Genomic DNA, 21623 nt, shown 5'->3' with positions numbered 1-21623 from the left:
CCTAGCTTTTGAGGTTGATGTCATGAAGTATGACCATACCTTACTATGAAGCTGCTTTTGATACTACTTTAAAAGACTCAAAAGATATACCAGTGCCCTTTACTAACACAGATTTTTAAATATTTTAATGTTTACCGGAGACATTTGAGTATTATCTTATTGGAATTGTAATTGTTTTCAAATTTACTTTTGAAAATTTTATATTTATAATAGATGAATATGAGCGGGAAGAAACTAGGCAAGTTTATGTGGACCTAAATAGTAACATTGAGGTAAGTGGTATTGAAAATTTGAATATTTTAAACAGAGGCATTTCTAAGCAAATTATAGTGATAGCTACAAAGATATGAACAATTGTTCTTGCTAAAGGGATTATTATTTATCTTTTGATATATGATTATATCCAATAAAATTCCCAGGGTTCTATATATACCATGAGTATTAATGTTCTGTTTTTTAATATTTTTTGAATTTACATGTTAGTGACACCATTTAACTTAATTTATTAGATATTAACTCTGTGTCAGAGACTAGCACATTGTGACACTTAACCATTAATTTGAAAAACATGCCAGTATTATCAATCTGTCTGTTGCCTGTTTACCTTTTTTACCCCATCCCCTATCATTTTCCACTTTGCTTCTCTTCTATAGTTGTTCCTTTTTTGTTTCTCAAACTTGCTAAGCTCTTTCTGATCTTGCTTCTTTGAATTTGTTCCTTCTATCTAGAACTTCTGTATCCAAGATCTTATGCAAACTCATAAGCTTCATTCTGCTTTTTTATTATCCCCTTTACTACTTTACCTAAAATGTCTTTCTGTTCAATTATCCTCTATCTCCTCACCTTGTCTAACTTTTCTGAAGAGCACTTAAAACTACATGATATTTATTTGATATACACGTGTGTGTGTGTATGTGTGTGTGTATTTGTGTGTGTATATATTCTTTCTTACACTGAAATATAAGTTAGTTCCAATAGGGTAAGGACTTTGTCTTATATCCTAAGTGCTTAAAACAGTGCCTGGCACATAATTGACACTCAGTAACTATTTATTAAATGAATAAATGAATTCATCCAATTTTACAAATCAGGATTTGTTGAATGTGAATGAACTCATGCTGCCAGGTAATAGAAGTATAATTTGAACTCTTATGGGGAGAGACCTCACAGAGGTTACACTTTAGTGAAGACAGAAATACATAAGCAAAAATCAATAGAAAATTACAGATTTTGGTATGGGCTATTAAGTAAATGACTAGAGTACCAACAATTGTTTTTTTGCTGTTCAGTGATATATAACCTGTCTTCAGTGCCTTCAAATACCTGGGAAGCTACCTTAATAGGCACTCTTAATATTTTAGTAAATTTATTTAATTGTTAAAAGTTATAGAATTTTCATTATTCAAAGTTGTATAGTTTTAAGTATAATGATCAGATGATACAAATTTATTATTTTCATTGTTTGAGGAAAGCTATTTAAAAAGTCTAAGTATGATTCTTAAAAGTTAAATGTATTTCAGAAAATGATAATAGCTTTTGAGGAACTTCGTGTGCAAGCTGAGAATTCCAGACTGGAAATCCATTTTAAGGGTAGGAATCCTTATTTTTTATATTACTCTTTTGCTGTTTATTAGATTCTGCTAATGTTTTCATACCTTCAGCTTGATGCCTAAACTATTGAAAATTTCTGTATTGTATATGGTTTTATAAGCCCCTCAAAATCTTGTGGAATGTGGCAGGAAATTGGTATATGTTAAAAATAACCTTTTGGCTTCAAAAGCTACATTTTCCCTGAAATCAAATTATGGTTTGTATAATGGTGTGATTTGGTGATTTGAAGTGTGATTTGGTCTTATTTTTACATTTCTTGGTCAAGTTGCATGTTAAAATAATAATATACATACACATTTAAAATCTGTTATTTCAGACTAGTGTGTTATAAAGAAAAAACTTTTATATATCTGCTATTATAAGAATGATAGAATTTTTAAAAGTTATTGTAACTTTGATATTATTTAAATTCTTTATTTTACTAAACAGAAAGTTAGCAGCAAGAAAATAGCAGTTTTAACTTGTTAGAAACCTTTGGGGTTTAATATCTAGATAAATAAGGAAGTGAAATAAAATATCAGAAACTTAAAATTTTGTTTGTTATACAATTATGTGAAGATATTAAAGTGTATTTGTTTTATTTTTAAAGTAAAGGAAGATTATGAAAAAATCCAACATCTTGATGAACAATACAAGAAGGAAGTAAATAACAAGGAAAAGCAGGTGCTTTTTAAAAATCAACTTTCTGTATTCTTTATACTTGCTAATTCATGAGATACTTAAAATTTCAAGAGAAATTTGTACTTGCTGCCTGCTTGATAAATTTCTGAGAGAATTTTAATATTATACATATTTAAATATATTTTCCATTTGCCTTAATTTCCATTGACTCAAATTTATACATACTAAATGCTAGTCCTTTTTTAAAATCAGTGAATCTTCTACAATATTTATATTAGTGGGTTTTAGGACATTGCTGTAAAAATATGTTATTTTGTGAGAAGTTTTGTTCAGACAGAAACCTCATAAAATATAAAGATGATGATGATTGACCACTCGACCCACATTTTGCAGTTTATTTTGAAATACACTATTTATGACACCAATGAAGGGGAACTAAAACATTCTTTTGCTTCTTTCTATTAATGACACATAGTGCGAGACTTGAAAATGATGAGTCTGTGTTCTTTTGCAGTCACAAGAATGTTGATTTCAGATGATTATTATGCCAACTTTAACAGTTTCAAGCCTTCTGAATCCAGAATGGAAAATGAAATATAGAAAGGAATCCTCATCTCTCTACTTCCCCCAATTTTTCCTGAGTTTTTATCTGACTTGCCACAGATAGCTTGTAATTATAGATAATAAGGATATCTACTTGAACAATAATGGCAAACGTTAATTGAAAGTACAGAGAAGATTCTTAGAGTTTCTTTAAGTTCTGGTTAAATGATAGAATTCTGATTTATGTGTTATACTTTGATCTTTTGAAAGAGTTAACAATTTTTTCTGTATTTTAACTGTATTTTTTAAACCAGATTTCTGAAAGAAGGTCTTCTTAAAATTTAAAATTGTGCTTATTATTACAGAACACAAAAATAGAATAAAGTGCTAAGAAGCTTGTTGGAATCCTGGGTACATGAGCAGAGCTTACAGATTTGGGGGGTTCCCTGTAAAATTATGCTGTGTCCAGCTAGTGTTTTTGTTGGGGACTCCTAAATGTCATTATTTGTAAGGCTTTTTTTTTTTCTGGAGTTCTCCAAATTCCTGCCTGGGAATGTAAACTTTGCTGATGGCATTTTGGGGCTGGGTTGGCAGGGTAGGAAGGACAAGCTGAGTCTCATCATTCCATATGCTGACTCTCAATTATATCCTTTGTCTCCACCCCTTCCTGTGCCTGGAATACCCAGGTTTAGAGATTCTTTTTTTCAGTTTGATCATACCAGTGTCTCTTATAAAGATGGAGTAGGTTAGTTCTCTGACTACATTGGCTTTCAGGGAGTAGAGTCCAGGAAAGGAGGGTTAAGAGGGCCTAGGGAGGTCTTACTACTCTTTGCAGACTTCCAGTCTCCTTAGACTTAGTCTCCTGTTTCATACCTACCTTTCACAGTGTCTGTTGCTTCTAATTCTTGAAACATTCTGTTTCTTTGGGATTTAATTATCTTCTCATTTGTAATCTTCCCTGTGTAGGCTCTTAGTTGTTTTTTTTTTTTAATTTATTTTTATTTATTTATTTATTTGGCTGCGTTGGGTCTTCGTTGCTGCGCACGGGCTTTCTCTAGTTGCGGTGAGCGGGGGCAACTCTTTGTTGCAGTGCACAGGCTTCTCATTGCGGTGGCTTCTCTTGTTTTGGAGCATGGGCTCGAGGTGCGCGGGCTTCAGTAGTTGTGGCACATGGGCTCAGTAGTTGTGGCTCATAGGCTCTAGAGCGCAGGCTCTGTAGCTGTGGCACACGGGCTTAGTTGCTTCGCGACATGTGGGATCTTCCCGGACCAGGGCTCGAACCTTTGTCCTCTGCATTGGCAGGCAGATTCTTAACCACTGCGCCACCAGAGAAGCCCCTAGACTCTTAGTTTTGACCTTGCTTTTCTATACTAAATCCTTTTCTGTTCCTTCTAACTGCTTTCCTTTTTGACATGTTGTGGTTTGGATTATAGAAGTCTCGTGGTTTCATGGAAGATGAAGTCCACCTTTGTTGTTTTCCTGGTTATTTTTTGGGTGATTTGAAGATGAAAATAGGGCATAGAGGTCTTTCTGCCATGTTGAATCTGCAAGTCTTCAATCTATCTTTATGAGTTTATCTTTCACCTTTTCTTTACATGCACTCTGTATTCTAGCCATCTGAATATTTTCAGTTCTCTGAATAGAAGCATGATCTCTTGATCCTTTGTGTTCTCATACAAGTCTAGAATGTTCATTTCCCCTGCAGCCTGATTAATTTGTACTTGTCTATCAAGACTCAGTTCAGTTCTCTGAGAAGGATTAATTTTTGATTACCTCCCCCAGGACTGATTTAGGTGTTCCTTTCTTGATTCCTATAACATTTTTGTCCTATTACTAATAATATTCAAGTATAGTTGTTTGTTTCCTGGTCTAGGCTGTGAGTTTCTTGAAGGTGAGTTCCATCATCTCTGTATATTCAGTGCGTATTAGGGTTTCTGGAACAGATTAGGTGCTCAATAATATTTATGGAATAAATGAACGAGTAGATTTCAATATATAATCTTCTAAGTGATATCTTAAAATGCATACTGTAATATTGGGTATATTGCATTAGTTTGTTCATTCCTTCATCCAATAAATGTTTATCGTACAGGCACATAACTAAATGCCAGGCACAGACAGCTGAAAAGCATATAAGCAAGTACATAAAAAAATCACAGATAATGATAAATGCTAAGGTGTCATATCTAATTTTTCATATCTATAATGTATTATTTAAATATTTCATTTTAGGTATCACTGCTATTGATCCAAAGTACTGAGAAAGAAAATAAAATGAAAGAGTTAACATTTCTGCTAGAGGAGTCCAGAGATAAAGTTAATCAATTAGAGGAAAAGACAAGTAAGAATTTATATAAGAAAACATAAGAATGTCTTATGTATTCCTCTTGTTATGTTTTAAATTTAGCTTTCACTACAATTTTTTTGTAATGCTTTCTAATGCTGTAATTCTCCACCTAGGTTGGAACAGTTGGAGGAGGGAGTAATAGTCGCTTAAGAAGATTTTTCAAAGTATATGTGCTCCTCTTATCCCTTTTCATACTGTCACCTTCTTCAGAGTTTCAATAAGGTGCTCCATGAAAACAAGGATCTTTGTCTTTTTTTGTTCATTGATGCATTCCAAGTGCCTGGCATATATTAGGCACTCAAACATCTTATAAATAAATGAATACTCTGGGAGCACTATGGAGGGAATTATTAATTATTCTTGGAGCAAGACATTTAGAAAAAATTGTTAGTTAAACTAAACCTTAGATGATTAAAAGTTCACTAGACAATGAATTGGAGGAGGGAGTGTAGGCAGAAGAAATGGCTTGTGCAAGTCATGGAAGTGTGAAAATTAGGGTATATTTGAAACACTGATTGGTGTGTCTGTATCTTAAAGAACTCAGGTAAATGAGACTGGAAAAAAATGTTTGGATCAGATTATGAAGGATCTTTAGTGTCATGTAATGTTTAGACTATATTATTATTGAGTATTTTTCAAACTTGTTCAACTAGTAAGGCACTTGAAAGGCATATACTTTGTGAAATACTATGTCCCTTTCAGAACATCATAGAGGTCTTGTGATATTTTTCACCTTTCTCTTAAAAATGTGGCAAATAATTATCTAGTTCCTGCTAACCTATGCCTGCTCCTTTCATCTTACGGTCACTACTATATCCTATACTCCAGATATACTGAAATTGTTTAACTTCCTTACCTTTTATGTTCTTCCTATCTCACCATCATGCTTTTGGCTACTTACTCTGTCCAAAATGAACCTCCTACCTCCTCTCCAAATTTACTGGCTAAATTCTAGTGAACTCCTTATTGTTAAGAGTGGCTTAAGCATTACTTGTGTGTCTCCTGTGACCATGAGTGTCTTGAGGGCAGGCACTCTGTCTCACTAAATATCTTTGTCACTCTAGTGCCCAGCATATTGCTATGTATATATAATAGGAGTTTAATACGTGTTAGGATGAATGAATGTTTAATCTTATATAAACTGGAAACAACTTATTGGTAATAAATAACTAATACAATGTGATTCTGCAGACTCATAACCACTGAAATATATTCATTTAAGTTACTTTTCATTGTTTCCCATATGTATGTATCTTCCATTTGTTTTTCTCTTTGTTTCAATTTAGAGATCTTCTATTGACCTGTTACCTAACCCTGCCTTCTGCTGTGTCTAATTTGGTTTTAAACTCATTTACTGAATTCTTAACTTTAATCATATTTTTTCCTTCTAAATTTCCACTCAATTATTTTTCTTAAGATTCCAATTCTCCAGTTAATTCTCCTCTTTTAAAAATGACATTTCATCCTTTTTGAATATATTAATCATTGATATTTTATAGCTATTTTCTTTTTATTTCAATATCTGGCTTACCTGTTGGTCTGTTTCTTTTTAAAAAATGTGATAAAATACATATAACATAAAACTTACCATCTTAATCATTTTTAAGTGTACAGCTCAGTGGTGTAGATACATTCACACTGTTATGTAGTCATCACTAGTATTTATCTCCAGAACTCTTGCAACTCTTTTCATGTTGCAAAACTGAAACTCTGTACCCATTAACCAGTAACTCCCCTTCCTTCCTCCCCTCAGCCCATTCTACTTTCTATTCCTTTACAGTCTTACTTTTTAGTGATTTGTCCTTATCTTTTGGTGTGCCCAGTAATTTTTTGATTGAATTCCATACATTGTTATAAGAAAAGTTAGAGGCTCTGGAGATATTGTCTTCTGTTTGCTAGAGAGAAATTGGGAGTGTGGTGGGCTAACTACTATAATGCAATTAGAGGCTGAGCTGAATGAAGGGAAATAGTCAAGTTTATGAGGTTTTTTGAGTCTTCAGTTTTGTTTCTTCAGCTCTTTGAGACCCAATAAAACTATGCTCTTTTTTTTATCCCCTGGCAGTGGCCCTCTGCTGGGACCAAGGCAGCATTTAGACCTCTTGCTCATACCCAGAATCAGCAGATGTCAGCTGCACTTTGTCAGTTCAGTTATCAGGAGTTCTTTCTTAGGAATCTTAGCCTCTTTTGTCCTTTCTGTTTTGGTTTGTTTCGTGTTTTCTAGTTATTTTCAGCATGAGAGTTGTTCTGTTACAGACTACTTCATTCTGCCTGGAACTATCCATTTAAATGAATTATGATCAGCTAATTTTTAATATTTTCTTGCTATTACCTAATTTTTGTCTCTTGCCAATACTTGTTGCCTGCTAAAGAGTATCAGTGATCAGAGATTTAAGAAATAAATTTAAGGGGAGAAAATTTTGATTATTTTCTTTCTGTGTATTAAGAGTACTATACTTTGAAATAGGATGCTGTTTGGAGAGGGTTTGGGTTTTTTCATGAGGCCACATATCAGTCATCCTTGGTTAAAACCCATTACCTTTTTTCATTCTCTTATCAACGTTGGCTTTTCTCCCTGTCTTAACCTCCTATTGTTCCTCTACTTTCCAAACTTTGTCTTTGAAACCCTTGCTCTTCTTATGTAGCATATAAAAATTTTTTTCCCTCAAAACCTATTAATGAAAGTTTTCTTTACCTTCTGGCTTTAACAAATTTGAAGTCTCTACTTCCTCTGCTATCCTTTTGAATGGAAGCGGCACATTGTCCTACATTCCATGTATAATGCAGTTGGAAGGCAGTTGGAAACTTTCTTTTGGATGTATATTACCACTTTCAAACAATTACTCATTCTTCCATCTGTTCAACTTTTATTAACCTCCTTTCTATTCTGTGTCAGGCACAAAGTTAATTATGGGGAATGCAATTATTTATTATTGCATCCCTGCTTTCTGGAAGAGAATTACTGTCAAAGAGTTTTATAATGGATATTGACTTATCAAATGTGCTTTTTTTTGGCATATATTGAGATTGTCATATGTTTTTTTCCTTTAATTTATTAGTGATTATTTTCTAATGTTAAACCTAATTTTCTAATATTAACTTTTTATCCCTGGTTATGAATCTACTTTTATTATTATTTTTATGTTATTTTATTCAATTTTACATATTGTTTGATTAATGTTATTTTTAGGACTTTTTTGGCATTTTTGCTGGAAAATATTTTTGCTGATTGGGCGATTTACATTTTTCTATCTTTCAGATCATTTATGCATTCTTCTATATCACTTAGTCACTTGTTAATTCCCTGTAGTGTGTTTTTCATTTAATTATTGTATTATTTAGTTCTTACTGTTTCTTTTTTATATATTCTTGTTTCTTGTTAAAATTCTCACTGTGTTCATCTGTTCTTTTCTCTAATTCAGGTAGCATTCTTATTACTAATGGTTTAAACTCTTTATTTGGTAAATTATTTATTAGTTTCAACAGTTGTTTTTAGGGTTTTTCTCTTGTTCTGTTGATTGAAAGAAATTCATCTGTCTTCTCATTTTGCTTAACTTTCTCTGTTTTGATGAAATTAGGTGAAAAAGTTACCCATTGAGGTCCTGAAGGGGTATTCTTGTATGGGAGAGTCTGAGTGTGCCCATTGGTTGTGGTGGGAGAGTGGGATCTGATGTGAGTCGTGTTTTTTCCCAGCATGTGCTGGCAGCTATCACCTTGGTAAGAGGTTGGGCTGGAGATGGAGGGACTAGAGCCAGAGCCAGTTGTGAGCTGGGGTTTCTTTTCTAAGTGGCCAACACCAGCCTACTGGGGGCAGGGTCAGGTCTCAAGTTGCTCAAGGAGAAAGCCTAAGGGTTTGGTCTGATCTGTCTTTGTTCCTTCTAAGTGTGTGCTCTTCCCTCCCAGCACTGGCACCCTTACCCCATGCAGAGCAGTGCTGGAGCAAGAGGGGCCAGTGCAGGTGCTCGGCGTGGGTCTGGGTATGGTCTGTGGCATCCCTGGTCACAGTCAGAGTCTGGACTGCTTATGTGCTGCATCTGTAAGCACCATTAATAGCTGTCCCTGCCCCATTCAGATGGGACTAAAATGCCTTTGCAACCCTCACCCTAGTTTGGAGTTGGACTGCAGAGTAGGCAGGGCTGGTGTGGGTGCTCTGTGTGGGTCTGGGTGCAGGCTGTGGTGGTGTCAGCTGTAGTCAGAGCCTGGGACCGCTTCTGATGTACTGTTGCTTTAAGTGCTGATAATGGATGCTCCTCCCTAGTCAGATGCTGTTTTGTGTTTGGGCTGGCATAGTCGCTCACAATTGAGCACTCCGGTCAGCCACAGCAGCCCTTTACCTAGTGTGGAGTTGTGGGCAAAGCAAGCAAAGCCTGAGCAGGCACTTGGCTCAGGCTGGGTAGCACACTGTGGAAGTTGTGGGAAATGGGACAGAGTACAGTGCAGTTTCAGTTTGCTTTCTCTGCCTTGTTTCAGGAGTAAGCAAGTGTTGCAGTTCTTCACAAGTTGAGTTTAGGTTTCTTACAGCCCCCTTGTTAGTCTCACTGGTTTTCTAACCAGCTTAGGGGACTTGTCTTCCCACTTTTGGACCTGAGAGCTGAGGTGCCCAATACGTGGTTTGAACTGCTCTCTCCCCAAGGAGGATTCCCCTCCTTTTCCGTGTCTCTTCACAGGGGCACAGGTCCCGATCTGATTGCTTCTCTTTCCTTTCTACTGGATTCCATGTGGATCTTTCTTACAGCCTTGGATGTACAAGAGTTTTTCTGACATTCTTCAGTTAGTTTTCAGTGAGAATTGTTCCACGTATAAATGTATTTTTGATGTGTTCCTCGTGGGGAGGTGAGTTTCGTGTCCTCCTACTCTGCCATTTTGATTTTGATCCCTCCTCTTAATTCTCAGATCTTTTGTTTGGATCATATTCTTTCCACCTTGAAGAGTAATACTTATAATATGCTTTAGTGAGCATATTCTTGTGATGATTTTGTCTGAACGTTTGTTTATCCATTCTCATCTGGAAAGGATTTTTTTGTTTGATATGTATTTCTAGTTGGCACACTATATGTTAAAACTATATGTTTTAGAACACTGAAGGTAGCATCTTGCTTTCTTTTGGCTTCCTTTGTGTCATTTTTCAACCTAACTGTTGAACCTTTGAATATAAGTTAGCTTTTCCCTCTATTGTGGCTTTTTAGATTTTCTTTGCCTTTGATATTTTAGCATTTTCAGTATGATATGTTAAGATATATGCTTAATCTTATTTTACAGCTTCTTGAATCTGTAAATTAATGTCCTTTATTATTGCTTTCCTTCAAACATTATATTTGCTCTATTCTCTGTTTCCTCTCATTCTGGAACTTTGAATAAAAATCATGTTAATTTTCTCTATCTTCTGTGACTCTTAATTTCTTTTCCATCTTTTCACAGTTTTGCTTTTCTGTGCCTTATTCTTGACGATTTCTTTTCACCTATCTTGTCATTCACTAATTCTCTCTTCATTTGTTTCTCACCCACTATGAACTCTTCCAACTTTATTTTCAGTTATTAAGATGTTTAAGATGTTATTCTTACTTATTTTTCAAATCTGCTATTCTACTTTATATAATTTTCTGTTTCTTATTATTTTCAAGGCTTTTATTCTTTAAATATACTAAGAATAGCTATTTTATAGTTTCTTTCTGATAATTCTTTATCTTAAATGTTTGTGGGCCTCATACTGTCTTTTGTTTCTGATATATTTTAGCCCAGATTTTGTTTTATTTATTTAGCCTTGTTTTATTGGGTGCCTTGTTGTCTTTGACTACATGTTTATTATTTTTCTTGAAAAAATTTGTAAGTATTGTAAGCCTTGCCTAGTATGTAAGTAATTTAACTTCCTCTTTGGAGGATTCCTATTTACTTTTACCATGTGCATGGTGGCTCTACCCACCTTAAGTCCGTTTCATGGCTTGGGATTAACTGGACCACTCAGGTGATGTGAACCTGTGCTGTAGATTTGCTTGAGAGTTTGTTTACTTTTGCTCCCTCCACATATAATGATTGTTCTATCTTATTGTACAAAGGTTTAATTCTTGGGCTTCTTACCTTATATAGTCTTTGGATTTTCATATTTCTTTTTCTCATTTCATCATAATTTCAAATCAAAAGTCCAGCTTTGCCAAGACCTGCAAATTCCCCTGAGGCAAAAGCAGGTTTTGTACTTATCTTACTTCTCTAAGTTTCTATTTTCCCTTCACTTTGTGCCTGGTAATTTCTTATTATTTTGTTGGGAGTTTAGTGATTTTAATGTTCTTAATATTTGATCCTGAATTTTTATTCCTTTTTAGAGGAATGTTTGTTTGAATGACATACCTCACTATTACCCCAGTGAAATTGTCAGTTTCAATTTTATATGTCATTTCTAGATAGTTTTAGGACATCTTCCTTATTTCTTTTCTTTTCTTTTCTTTTCTTTCTTTCTTTCTTTCTTTCTTCCTTCCTTCCTTCCTTCCTTCCTTCCTTCCTTCCTTCCTTCCTTCCTTCCTTCCTTCCTTCCTTCCTTCCTTCCTTCCTTCCTTCCTTCCTTCCTTCCTTCCTTCCTTCCTTCCTTCCTTCCTTCCTTCCTTCCTTCCTTCCTTCCTTCCTTCCTTCCTTCCTTCCTTTCTTTCTTTCTTTCTTTCTTTCTTTCTTTCTTTCTTTCATTTATTTATTTTTGTGGTTCGCGGGCCTCTCACTGTTGTGGCCTCTCCCGTTGTGGAGCACAGGCTCTGGACGTGCAGGCTCAGTGGCCATGGCTCACAGGCCCAGCCGCTCCATGGTGTGTGGGATCTTCCCGGACCGGGGCACGAACCCGTGTCCCCTGCATCGGCAGGCGGACTCTCAACCACTGCGCCACCAGGGAAGTCCCCTTATTTGTTTTAGTATTTTTGTTTTTTTTAAATTTTTGTCTGCACCCCACGGCATGTGGGATCTTAGTTCCCCGACCAGGGATCAAACCCGTGCCCCCTGCATTGGAAGCGTGGAATCTTAACCACTGGACTGACAGGGAAGTTCCTTCTTTTAGTTTTTAAAAATGATATAATACTTATTTTTTAAATTCTACAGCCAGTAATTCTAACATCTGAAATCTTACAGTCAGGTCAAAGTCTGTCTATTGTTCATTCTACTGACTTTGCTCGTAGTGCTTTGTTTACTCTTGTGAATTTTGATTGTGAGGTCATGTAATTTCAGCTGTGGAAATTCTTTAAGGCCTGAACTGGAAGTATATTTTTACAGAGGAAATTTACATTTGCAGCTTCTGGAATTCTGGGGGAACTTAGGGGAACTTCAAACTAAGTTTTGGCTTGGAGCTTTTTAGGATATTCAAGCAGCATATATTCTGTTCCCACACATGCCTAAGTACTAGTTTGTGATTATGATTTCTCAGAGGAGACACTTATTGACAGACCATTATAAATAGTATGATAATAGACAACCTTTAGTTATCATTGCCCCCTTTCCAGATCTACTTTTCCTATTTTTTTCTGAGAGTTGGAGCACTAGCCCCTTCATTTCTACACAGATTTTGAGATTGGAATTTAAAAAAAATATAAACCTGGAACATTATTCTGTTGTTTAACATCCTTCATTGTTTTTCATGACTTAGGAAGCATACACCTCTGAGCAAGTTATATGAATCCTGTTATGATTTTGTCATTATTTTTCCAATCATATCTGCTATGATTTCTCCCTCATACTTTAAGTTTCATGCTATTGAAATATATTTCCTTTAGATTGCAGAATGTGTCATCCTGTCTCTTCCATTTTTGCCTTTGTATATGCTCTTTCACATCTCTTGTGATTTTCTCCCAACTCCCATTACTCTTGTTAATTGTTACTGGCTTTCAAATGTTTCAACCCAGCTGTCATTTTCTGGAACTTTCCCTCTCTATGTCTGTCTCCCCTTACCTCTAACCGTTACTGGTCCTATTAAGCTTTGGTGTCCCCTCTATGTATTGATATATTCCCAGAATTTCTAGTGACTACCCATCAGCACTTATCTTTGATTATTTGTCTGCCTGCCCAGTTGTACTGTAAATACCTTGAATTTTAAGGTCCAGTTTCTGTATACACTATACCATCATTACCATCATCATAATAGTATTTAACATTTGTTGACTATATGCTAGAAAACACTGTGGTTAGATGTTTTAAGTTGCATTATCGTGTGTAATCCTAACAGGAACTCTTCAAGATATGAATAACTATCATTTTACATGTGGGAAAAGTAGAGAGAGATTGGTTAAGTATCATGCCCAAGTGTAGGTAGCTAGTAAAAGGAAATAGAATAATTTGAACCCAGAGACGGGCATGAACTGTTTTCCCTTAGTGTTTTTTATGAGGTTGAAAAGTGACTGCATATGTGTAAAGCATATAAACTAGCACCTGGCACTTAGGATTTAGTAAATATTTAGCTATCAAGTGGAGTCAGTATTTTTTTCATAATATTTAAATAAGTAAATGCAATTATTTAGAAAAATATAAAAATCAAGATCGGGAATAATGAAAATCATGAATAATTTCACCATTAGGAGACAAATTACTTTTGAGATTTTTATGTGTATTCTTTCCTTTCACATGTACTATTTATATAAATACTGTTTTTAAGTTGCCCTTTTTATTCTATGATTTTTATGAATATTCAAATTAGTAATAAATAAATAAACATCTATATCATCATTTACAGTGGCTGGCTACATGATATACCATTGTATCACCATAATTTAATGTCTCCTTTTGGATATTTAGGTTGTTTCTAATGCTTAGCTAGTACTAAAAAATGTAGCACAAAATGTCCCTATATATTCACCTTTGAGTCCTTGGGCAATAACAATCTTGAAAGATCAGTAAAAGGTGATGATATCAGTGCATCTGTATATGCATAATTCTCTCTCATTTTGGAGTATGTAATAGAGGAAAAAGTAATTGTTACAAATAATTTGTTTTCTTGGTATGTATTTTTTATTAAGTATTACCTATCTACAACTTTCTTTTTTAGAATTACAGAATGAAAGCTTAAAAGAATCAAATGAGAAGAAGGATCATTTGACATCAGAACTAGAAGATATTAAAATGTCTTTGCAAAGAAGTGTGGTATGATTTAAAAACTGATTAGTGTGTGATAATTCTCACACCATCAGTCAGTCAACAAATATTTACTGAATGCTAATACTATGTACAAGGACCTGAAGCTTCAAACAGAGAAGATACAATCTCTGTCTGCAAATGCTTATAGTTTAGAGACATTTGATAAAAACACATCAAAAGTATAACAAATACAAGACTATGCTAGGTACCAACATGATTCAGGCAAAAATTCTACAATGTTTCTAAGAATTGAAAGAACATTATGGGCTGGATTGGTTAGGAAGACTCCATGGAGGGATTGGGAGTATAGGTGGGCTTTGGAGGAATGGTGAATTGAAATAAGAGTAGTGGGTGCGGCACTCCAGATTGGCCAGGGTGGAGTAGAGGAGGGGTGAAGGGATAAGGAGAGAGGGAGGGAGAGGCAGTGAATTACAGAAAGCAGATGAATTCAGCCTTTTTTCTTAAGGCCCTTGGTTCATAGGGGTTTTTTTTGTACTTTATTTCATTTAGAGTACTCAAAAGGCTTTAGAGGAAGATTTACAAATAGCAACAAAAAAAATATATCAGCTCACTAGAGAAAAAGAAGCGCAAATGGAAGAATTTAATGAAGCTAAAGCTGCCCATTCATTTGTGGTTACTGAACTTAAAACTACTACCTGCAACTTGAAAGAATTATTGACAACAGAACAGCAAAGGTAAAAATACTTCTTATTTAGCTGAATAAAAGCAATTTACTTCTAATATTCAGTGCCATTTTCTATTCATTGACAACTGGCTTGTAATTCCTATAACAACTATAACCAAGTCTCTTTTTTATATATAAAGTGGGAACACATTTTAAGAGTTTGTATTGGGTAGGCAGGTATCCCAGGAAAAGATAGCAGGTATTCTCTAGGATAGTTCCCATGCATGCTTTTCATAGAGTTAAGCAATATAGACAAGCTCATAAGGGCTGATGCAGTGATATCACATATTTAATTAACTGTGGGTTATTAAATAGAAATAACTTCCTAGGTTGTTGGTTTGTTTTTACTGGGGTCTGTAACCTTCTTTGTGATTTATAAATTTAGCAACTAGCCTGGTACAGAGTAGGTACTCAAACATTTTTAATAAATCAATGGATTAATGAATATGGTTAGGTATATATAAAGTATTCATCTGCATTTCATCTAAATAGTTTTTCTAAAACTTGAGTTAAAAACTTCATCTGTTTTCCAGTACTTTGTATTAAGGAAATGTTTATATGAAGTTGTGTTATGAGGCCTAGGTAATTATTTTTGTCCCATTAGTATAAGGGTTAATTAAGTCTGGAAGATGAAAGAGAGGAATAAGCTTCTCTCTGAAGTCATGACCTGGGCCTAGTAGAGTTTCTTCTCTACTGCTTGTGTATAGTGAAGGAAGGAAAACTAGATATTCTAGCTCAGCTAATCTTGTATATTCTTGATTGACCTATCCAGGTGATTTTCAAATTTTAAGTGACTTTGGATGTCATCTGTTCCAATTACCTCAGTTTTATAGATGAGGAAATGGAAAGCCAGTGGAGTTAAGTGAATTGGGTAATTCTCATATATTGTTCCTAAGGCAGAATTCAGTATAATAGTAGTTATGTACTCAATCTCTTTCAAAGTTCTAGGATGCATTAATTTGATTATCATCAATAGCTAAGAGCTAAATCATGACAATAAGTTTGAGGGTTTATGTAGATGTAAATAATACACAACTATGTATGTATAATAGTAATATCTTGTTTTGAAATGTTACACTATCTGACACAAAGTAGGTTGTCAAGAAATGTGTAATAATTGAATGAGTGAATCTATGAAAAGATATACTGTTGCTAAATTGCACCAGTTTTAGTTACTAGATGAATTCTGACTAAAAGAATATTTTACATTATGAACTAATATATTTTACAAGGTTGGAAAGAAGTGAAGATCAATTGAAAGTACTTACCATCGAGCTTCAGAAGAAATCAAGTGATCTGGGTAAGTTTTAGAGAATAACATATGTACATGATAATATTAACCAATTATAAAACCATCAACATTATTTCAGAATAAAATATAGTTTCTCCTCCATCATTTACCAATAGTGATTATTTGGTAACTATTAATTTGATTTTTCAAAGATAGAAAATTTAAATCTTAAGAAAGACTTTTCAGTTTCATTATGCAGTTCATACATACCTAGAATTGTAAGGAGCCTAACAGATGTTTTGTAGTCTTTTTTATTTTTCTTACTCTCTCTCTCTCCCTCTCTCTCTCTCTCTCTCTCTCTCTCTCTATATATATATATATATATATATACATAATTTTTTTTATACACCAGGTTCTGATTAGTCATCAACTTTATCCACATCAGTGTATACATGTCAATCCCAATCCGCCAGTTCATCCCGCCACCACCCCCACCCCCCGCTGCTTTCCCCCCTTGGTGTGCATACATTTGTTCTCTATATCTGTGTCTCAATTTCTGCCCTGCAAACCGGTTCATCTGTACCGTTTTTCTAGGTTCCACATATATGCGTTAATATACGATATTTCTTTTCTCTTTCTGACTTCACTTTGTATGACAGGCTCTAGATCCATCCACGTCTCAACAAATGACCCAATTTCGTTCCTTTTTATGGCTGAGTAATATTCCATTGTATATATGTACCACATCTTCTTTATCCATTCGTCTGTCAATGGGCATTTAGGTTGCTTCCGTGTTCTGGCTATTGTAAATAGTGCTGCAATGAACATTGGGGTGCGTGTGTCTTTTTGAATTATGGTTTTCTTTGGGTATATGGCCAGTAGTGGGATTGCTGGGTCAGATGGTAATTCTATTCTTAGTTTTTTAAGGAACCTCCATACTGTTCTCCATAGTGGCTGCATCAATTTACATTCCCACCAACAGTGCAAGAAGGTTCCCTTTTCTCCACACCCTCTCCAGCAATTGCTGTTTTTAGGTTTTCTGATGATGCCCATTCTGACTGGTGTGAGGTGATACCTCACTGTAGTTTGCATTTCTCTAATAATTAGTGATGTTGAGCAGCTTTTCATGTGCTCCTTGGCCATCTGTATGTCTTCTTTGGAGAAATGTCTATTTAGGTCTTCTTCCCATTTTTTGATTGGGTCTTTTTTTTTTTTAATATTGAGCTGCATGAGATGTTTATATATTTTGGAGATTAATCCTTTGTCTGCTGATTTGTTTGCAAATATTTTCTCCCACTCTGAGGGTAGTCTTTTCATCTTGTTCATGGTTTCCTTTGCTGTGCAAAAGCTTTTAAGTTTCATTAGGTCCCATTTGTTTATTTTATTTTTTTATTAGTATTTTTACATCTTTATTGGAATATAATTGCTTTACAATGGTGTGTGAGTTTCTGCTTTATAACAAAGTGAACCAGTTATACATATACATATGTTCCCATATCTCTTGCCTCTTGCATCTCCCTCCCTCCCACCCTCCCTATCTCACCCCTCCAGGCGGTCGCAAAGCACGGAGCCGATCTCCCTGTGCCATGCAGCTGCTTCCCACTAGCTATCTATTTTACGTTTGGTAGTGTATATATGTCCATGCCTCTCTCTCGCCCTGTCACAGCTCACCCTTCCCCCTCCCCATATCCTCAAGTCCATTCTCCAGTAGGTCTGTGTCTTTATTCCTGTCTTACCCCTACGTTCTTCATGACATTTTTTTCCCTTAAATTCCATATGTATGTGTTAGCATATGGTATATGTCTTTCTCTTTCTGACCTACTTCACTCTGTATGACAGACTCTAGGTCCATCCGCCTCATTACAAATAACTCAATTTCGTTTCTTTTTATGGCTGAGTAATATTCCATTGTATATATGTGCCACGTCTTCTTTATCCATTCATCCGATGATGGACAATTAGGTTGTTTCCATCTCTGGGCTATTGTAAATAGAGCTGCAATGAACATTTTGGTACATGACTCTTTTTGAATTATGGTTTTCTCAGGGTATATGCCCAGTAGTAGGATTGCTGGGTCATATGGTAGTTCTGTTTGTAGCTTTTTAAGGAACCTCCATACTGTTCTCCATAGTGGCTGTACCAATTCACATTCCCACCAGCAGTGCAAGAGTGTTTCCTTTTCTCCACACCCTCTCCAGCATTTATTGTTTCGAGATTTTTTGATGATGGCTGTTCTGACTGGTGTGAGATGGTATCTCATTGCAGTTTTGATGTGCATTTCTCTAATGATTAATGAAGTTGAGCATTCTTTCATGTGTTTTTTGGCAGTCTGTATATCTTCTTTGGAGAAATGTCTATTTAGCTCTGCACATTTTTAGATTGGGTTGTTTGTTTTCTTGTTATTGAGCTGCATGAGCTGCTTATAAATTTTGGAGATTAATCCTTTGTCACTTGCTTCATTTGAAATATTTTCTCCCATTCTGAGGGTTGTCTTTTGGTCTTGTTTATGGTTTCCTTTGCTGTGCAAAAGCTTTGAAGTTTCATTAGGTCCCATTTGTTTATTTTTGTTTTTATTTCCATTTCTTTAGGAGGTGGGTCAAAAAGGATCTTGCTGTCATTTATGTCATAGAGTGTTCTGCCTATGTTTTCCTCTAAGAGTTTGATAGTTTCTGACGTCACATTTATGTCTTTAATCCATTTTGAGCTTATTTTTGTGTACGGTGTTAGGGAGTGATCTAATCTCATACTTTTACATGTACCTGTCCAGTTTTCCCAGGACCACTTATTGAAGAGGCTGTCCTCCCTCCACTGTACATTACTGCCTCCTTTATCAAAGATAAGATGACCGTATTTGTGTGGGTTTATCTCTGGGCTTTCTATCCTGTTCCATTGATCTCTCTTTCTGTTTTTGTGCCAGTACCATACCGTCTTGATAACTGTAGCTTTGTAGTATAGTCTGAAGTCAGGGAGCCTGATTCCTCCAGCTCCGTTTTTCGTTCTCAAGATTGCTTTGGCTATTCGGGGTCTTTTGTGTTTCCATACAAATTGTGAAATTTTTTGTTCTAGTTCTTTGAAAAATGCCAGTGGTAGTTTGATAGGGATTGCATTGAATCTATAGATTGCTTTGGGTAGTAGAGTCATTTTCACAATGTTGATTCTTCTAATCGAAGACCACGGTATATCTCTCCATATATTTGTATCATCTTTAATTTCTTTCATCAGTGTCTTATAATTTTCTGCATATAGGTCTTTTGTCTCCTTAGGTAGGTTTATTTGTAGATATTTTATTCTTTTTGTTGCAGTGGTAAATGGGAGTGTTTTCTTGATTTCACTTTCAGATTTTTCATCATGAGTGTATAGGAATGCCAGAGATTTCTGTGCAGTAATTTTGTATCCTGCTACTTTACCACATTCATTGATTAGCTCTAGTAGTTTTCTGGTTGCATCTTTAGGATTCTCTATGTATAGGACCATGTCATCTGCAAACAGTGACAGCTTTACTTCTTCTTTTCCGATTTGGATACCTTTTATTTCCTTTTCTTCTCTGATTGCTGTGGCTAAAACTTCCAAAACTATGTTGAATAAGAGTGGTGAGAGTAGGCAACCTTGTCTTGTTCCTGATCTTAGTGGAAATGCTTTCACTTTTTCACCATTGAGGATGATGTTTGCTGTGGGCTTGTCATATATGGCCTTTATTATGTTGAGGAAAGTTCCCTCTGTGACTACTTTGTGCGGGGTTTTTATCATAAATGGGTGTTGAATTTTGTCAAAGGCTTTCTCTGCATCTATTGAGATGATCATATGGTTTTTCTCCTTCAATTTGTTAATATGGTTTATCACATTGATAGATTTGCGTATATTGAAGAATCCTTGCATTGCTGGAATAAACTCCACTTGATCATGGTGTATGATCCTTTTAATGTGCTGTTGGATTCTGTTTGCTAGTATTTTGTTGAGGATTTTTGCATCTATGTTCATCAGTGATATTGGCCTGTAGTTTCCTTTCTTTGTGACATCCTTGTCTGGTTTTGGTATCAAGGTGATGGTGGCCTCGTAGAAGCAATTTGGGAGTGTTCCTCCCTCTGCTATATTTTGGAAGAGTTTGAGAAGGATAGGTGTTAGCTCTTCTCTAAATGTTTGATAGATTTCGCCCGTGAAGCCATCTGGTCCTGGGCTTTTGTTTGTTGGAAGATTTTAAATCACAGTTTCAATTTCAGTGCTTGTGATTGGTCTGTTCATATTTTCTATTTCTTCCTGTTTCAGTCTTGGCAGGTTGTGCATTTCTAAGAATTTGTCCATTTCTTCCAGGTTGTCCATTTTATTGGCATAGAGTTGCTTGTAATAATCTCTCATGATCTTTTTTATTTCTGCAGTGTCAGTCGTTACTTCTCTTTTTTCATTTCTAATTCTATTGATTTGAGTCTTCTTCCTTTTTTTCTTGATGAGTCTGGCTAGTGGTTTATCTATTTTGTTTATCTTCTCGAAGAACCAGCTTTTAGTTTTATTGATCTTTGCTATTCTTTCCTTCATTTCTTTTTCATTTATTTCTGATCTGATTTTTATGATTTCTTTCCTTCTGCTAACTTTGGGGTTTTTTGTTCTTCTTTCTCTAATTGCGTTAGGTGCAAGGTTAGGTTGTATATTCGAGATGTTTCCTGTTTCTTAAGGTGGGCTTGTATTGCTATAAACTTCCCTCTTAGAACTGCTTTTGCTGCATCCCATAGGTTTTGGGTCATGGTGTCTCCATTGTCATTTGTTTCTAGGTATTTTTTAATTTCCTCTTTGATTTCTTCAGTGGTCACTTCGTTATTAAGTAACGTATTGTTTAGCCTCCATGTGTTTGTATTTTTTAGAGATCTTTTTCTGTAATTGATATCTCGTCTCATGGCGTTGTGGTCAGAAAAGATACTTGATACAATTTCAATTTTCTTAAATTTACCAAGGCTTGTATTGTGACCTAAGATATGATCTATCCTGGAGAATGTTCCATGAGCACTTGAGAAAAATGTGTATTGTGTTGTTTTTGAATGGAGTTTCGTATAAATATCAATTAAGTCCCTCTTGTTTAATGTATCATTTAAAGCTTGTGTTTCCTTATTTATTTTCGTTTTGGATGATCTGTCCATTGGTGAAATTGCGGTGTTAAAGTCCCCTACTATGAATGCGTTACTGTCGATTTCCCCTTTTATGGCTGTTAGTATTTGCCTTATGTATTGAGGTGCTCCTATGTTGGGTGCATAAATATTTACAATTGTTATATCTTCTTCTTGGATCGATCCCTTGATCATTATGTAGTGTCCTTCTTTGTCTCTTGTAATAGTCTTTATTTTAAAGTCTATTTTGTCTGATATGAGAATTGCTACTCCAGCTTTATTTTGGTTTCCATTTGCATGGAATATCTTTTTCCATCCCCTTACCTTCAGTGTGTATGTGTCTCTAGGTCTGAAGTGGGTCTCTTGTAGACAGCATATATATGGGTCTTGTTTTTGTAT

The 21623-nt window shown here is 35.2% G+C and overlaps 1 protein-coding gene across 1 annotated transcript in view; it reads left to right on the top strand.

The window, feature by feature from the left end:
• The window catches only part of SYCP1 (synaptonemal complex protein 1), a 159162-nt gene that overhangs the window by 18310 nt on the left and 119229 nt on the right, over window positions 1-21623 (top strand). The window contains exons 4-10 of the mRNA XM_019919177.3: window positions 214-272; window positions 1521-1590; window positions 2201-2274; window positions 5008-5116; window positions 14127-14221; window positions 14726-14910; window positions 16133-16200. Coding sequence (XP_019774736.3) covers window positions 214-272; window positions 1521-1590; window positions 2201-2274; window positions 5008-5116; window positions 14127-14221; window positions 14726-14910; window positions 16133-16200 — 660 coding nt within the window. The remainder of the gene's footprint in view (window positions 1-213; window positions 273-1520; window positions 1591-2200; window positions 2275-5007; window positions 5117-14126; window positions 14222-14725; window positions 14911-16132; window positions 16201-21623) is intronic.

Source organism: Tursiops truncatus, chromosome 1 (genome assembly GCF_011762595.2).
Source record: "Tursiops truncatus isolate mTurTru1 chromosome 1, mTurTru1.mat.Y, whole genome shotgun sequence".
In the NCBI taxonomy this organism is placed as follows: domain Eukaryota; kingdom Metazoa; phylum Chordata; class Mammalia; order Artiodactyla; family Delphinidae; genus Tursiops; species Tursiops truncatus.
Note: the sequence above shows the minus strand (reverse complement) of the source record. Positions and strands in the feature narration are given on the sequence as shown.